The 4,209-nt window shown below is 38.7% G+C and overlaps 1 protein-coding gene across 1 annotated transcript in view; it reads left to right on the forward strand.

Moving 5' to 3' along the window:
* The window catches only part of LOC112077380 (PHD finger protein 3-like), a 31,313-nt gene that overhangs the window by 17,512 nt on the left and 9,592 nt on the right, over positions 1–4,209 (forward strand). The window contains 6 exon segments of the mRNA XM_070441668.1: positions 46–193; positions 1,601–1,613; positions 1,616–1,692; positions 2,122–2,138; positions 2,140–2,222; positions 2,225–2,311. Coding sequence (XP_070297769.1) covers positions 46–193; positions 1,601–1,613; positions 1,616–1,692; positions 2,122–2,138; positions 2,140–2,222; positions 2,225–2,311 — 425 coding nt within the window.

Here is a 4,209-nt window from a genome sequence, read left to right on the forward strand (position 1 = left end):
GCTATTGAAGAATCCTCAAATCATTTTGATATTCCTGGCCTCCAGGTCAGTGTCTATGAGTGGCAGAGATGGCGAGGCTTCCTTCCTGTCCAACCTGCAGCCTCTATGGAGAGGGCTTGTCAACATGCCTGCTGTGGCCAAGCTCCTCACTAAAGCCTTCCCTGTATCAGGTGTCCTGGACCACCTGACAGAGGTAAAACTGCACAAAGCCATTTATAAGTGCCTATAAATGTTTATTAATTAATATAAATGCATCATATATTTGTTTTGCTTTAATGAAATGTAATGCTTGAAAAAGTGTAAATGTGTTTATAAATCCTCTAATTCTTATTCATGAAAGTGACAGTGTTACAACACAGCATTTAGATTTTCTAGTTATGGAATGCCTTTATCTAAATGCCATTTATATTAACAACTCAACAAACTATCAAGTTGAAGGGTAGATAGCATAAACGTAACCACAAGCAAATACTTTGTGAATTTGTTACAAATCAACTTGCAAGGTTAGCAGCCTAGTTGGCTAGCAACGTTAGCCCTACCAGCCTGCTGACGTTACATTAGCACTACATGAGTCGGTCAGTTGCTATCAACACCTAGCTCACAGCTACATTAAAGTAAACCAACGTTTTGGAAATACRGGGCCTTCAAAGTTTTCCAAATTTTGTTGAAACAAGGTGGGACTAAAATTGATTTCATTCGATTTTTTTTGTCAACGATCAACACAATACACAATACAAAGATGAAGAATAATTCTAACAAACTGGGTTACTATAAGAGCTTTGCACACCTGGATTGTATTTTTTTCCCACATGTATTATTTTTTAAATCCTTCAAGCTAGTTGTTGATCATTGCTAGACAGCCATTTTCAAGTCTTACCAAAGATTTCCAAGTGAACTGTAACTCGGCCATTCAGGAACATTCAATGTGGTTTTGGTAAGCAACTCCAGTGTACATTTGGCATTGTTTTAGGTTGTCCTACTGAAAGGTGAATGTCTCCCAGTATCTGTTGGAAAGCAGCTCTCTTCTGTTTCTTTTTATTTAAAAAAAATCTCCCTAGTCCTTGCCCATGACAAGCATACCCAGAACATGATGCAGCCACCACCATGCTTGAAAATATGAAGAGTGGTACTCAGTGACGTGTTGGATTTGCCCCAAACATAACACTTTGTATTCAGGACATGAAGTGCATTTATTTACCCAATTTATTTTTTGGCGGTTTTACTTTAGTGCCTTATTACTAACAGGATTCATGTTTKGRAWWAWTTKKWWTYYKKWMMRGSYTYCYYMWTTTTTTTACTCTGTCAATTAGGTTAGTWTTGTGGCATAACTACAATTTGRTTGATCCACCCTCAGTTTTTTCATATCACATCCATTAAACTCTAACTGTTTAAGTCACCATTGGCCTCGTGAAATCCCTGAGAGGTTTCCTTCCTCTCCAGCAACTGAGTTAGGAAGGCTGTCTCTCTTTGTAGTGACTGGGTGTATTGATACACCATCTAAAGTGTAATAACTTCCAATGTCAAAGGAATATGACAAGTATTTTTTTTAATAAAATCAATGAATGGGATTAAATGCTGATGGTGATAATCCCTGTATCAGGATCTGCCAGAGAGTTTCAGATGGGTGGGAGGATCTCCCCACAGATCGTATGGGACTACCTGGACAAGATCAGAGCACTGGAACAAAGGTACGTTCAAAGTGTAGGCCGACCTGCTTGAAATATGATAAATCAATCAAATGAATTTAAACATCAGAAGTTGTCATAAAGAGCTTTTACAGTAACCTGGCAAGACTCAAGAGGGCAAGTATGATATACATTTAGCAGACACTTTATCCAAAGCGACTTGTCATGTGTGTACACAGTTTACATATGGGTGGCCCGGGCAGTAAAAGTATATTCATCTTTCCAAGACAATCTGTGCCTGAACTGGAGATGAATAGTACCTATGTTTTGGGGTACAATGCATAAAATGTAGTCTGAGATTTGTTTTAATGTACATGTTCCTGACACTTAGTCATTCATTGTACATAATAATTATTAACCTTCCCACCTGGTTAAATAAATGTATTAAGTTAAATTGAATTTCTTTCCTCCTTTTATTTTGGTCTTTTTTTAGGAGGTTTGTTTGATTCGTTTCCCCTGAGACCGACGAGGATGAGATCCACTACACTCTGCTCTATGCCTACTTCAGTAGCCGTAAACGCTTCGGCGTGGTCGCCAACACTTGAAACAAGTCAAAGACATGTATCTCATCCCCTTGGGTGCTATTGAGAAAGTCCCACACCAATTGGTTCCCTTTGATGGCCCAGGTAAAACAACTACTCTCTACGTATATGGGCAAATAGACTTTCATTGGCTAAAGAGATACTAATATTTTTTTTAATATAATGTTGAATTAATCTGGTACTGGTTTCCCAGATCAAGCCTACTCCTAGACTGAAAAGCATGCTAAATTGTCTCTGTTCAAAGCTCTTTCTAGTCTGATGGCTCCCACAATAGTATAATTAGTTGACATTCAAGGGTAGATTTAAGTCAAAACTGTAACTCTGCCTCTTAGGAACTTTTACTGTCTTCTTGGTAAGCAACTCTAGTGTAGATTTGGCCTTGTGTTTTAGATTATTGTCCTGCTGAAATGTGAATTAATCTCCCATTGTCTTGTGGAAAGCAGAGTGAACCAGGTTTTCCTCTAGGATTTTACCTGTGCTTAGCTCATTACGTTTCTTTTTTATCCTGAACAACTCCCCAGTCCTTAATGATTACAAACGATTACAAGCATACCCATAACATGACACAGCCACCACTATGTTTGAAAATACGGAGAGTGGTGTAATGTATTGGATTTGCCCCAAAATTACACTTAGTATTCAGGACAAAAAGTTAATTGCTTTACCACATTTTTTGCAGTATTCTGTACAGGCTTCCTTTTCGCTCTGTCAATTTAAGTTAGTATTGTGGAGTAATTACAATGTTGTTGATCCATTCTGTCGTGATGTGATTACCATTAATGCGATGATGGCTAGTCATCAAATAACTACATACCACGTTAAATTATTACACGATTAATTTAATCTGGGGCACCACAGGAAAAGTTTATTTAACGAGTTACCGTTTCCCGATTTTAATCCAAGAATATCAGAATCTCGATATGCTATCCGTCATCCATTAATCATTTGCTCCTATTTCAGTCTCATTCTGAACGTCATAATATCCTATAAATCTGCACAAACCCTAGTCTCCATGATGAATCAGCTTAATTATTTACTAACTAATGAAATAATCACACAAATACAAACACACACGCACACAGTATAGTATTGAATAATGATTATTAACATGATTCAATGAAAAGTCCCTAATGGATTAACCCGATATGACGGCTTGTTACACAATAAAAGGGGTGGGGAAAGAGAGACAAAGGAATTCAACTACCGTACATACAGTTGAATAATACGCTCATCATAAATATGGATATTTAGCACCCTAACAACCGTTCATTCGGATTTAGAAATGCAACACATATTTACGCTTGGATGTCTTTGTCGTCTCTGTGAAATCACCCAGTCCATTTTCTGGGAAGTCAGTCGACAGAATCTCTGGTTGTTTTAAGTCTACGGTTGTTTTGTTAGACTGGATCCTTCAGACCTTCCAATGGTCGTTTGATGGAATCTTCCTCGTGTCTTTGGTCAACGTTCTAGATGACTTTACGTGCAGAGCTGCAGGTGGTGCATGTCTTAGTCTTCACTCGTCGAGTTTCAGAGGGTCTTGTAGTTTTAGAACCATTTGTGATGTCTGGCTTACCGTCCGTATACTGGTCTAACTGGTTGATTATTCAGGGTACAGCTAACACCACAACGCACGCGTCAGTAATCGTGGAGCAGACATTATGTCAGCGTCATGAAAGGTTCCTTTTGCCAGAGTTTATACAAGGACTCCTAACGAAATGTACATTAGCAAGACAGCATGGGGTGGCTACACGGCTGAGAAATGGTTTAAAACTAAAAACCAGAAAATGTGGAGCTGTGGCTACAACGTTGAAATGGTTGCCATTAACTAAACACAAACATCCGGGTTGCTGCCGGTGTGGACAGTGTACTGTCCACACAGATTATTCAGCTGTACCCTGAATAATCAACCAGTTAACCAGTATACGGTGGTGGTGTTAGCTGTACCTGAATAAGTCACACAGTTAGACCAGTATACAACGGTG

This window comes from Salvelinus sp. IW2-2015, unplaced genomic scaffold (genome assembly GCF_002910315.2).
Source record: "Salvelinus sp. IW2-2015 unplaced genomic scaffold, ASM291031v2 Un_scaffold4504, whole genome shotgun sequence".
In the NCBI taxonomy this organism is placed as follows: Eukaryota; Metazoa; Chordata; class Actinopteri; order Salmoniformes; family Salmonidae; genus Salvelinus; species Salvelinus sp. IW2-2015.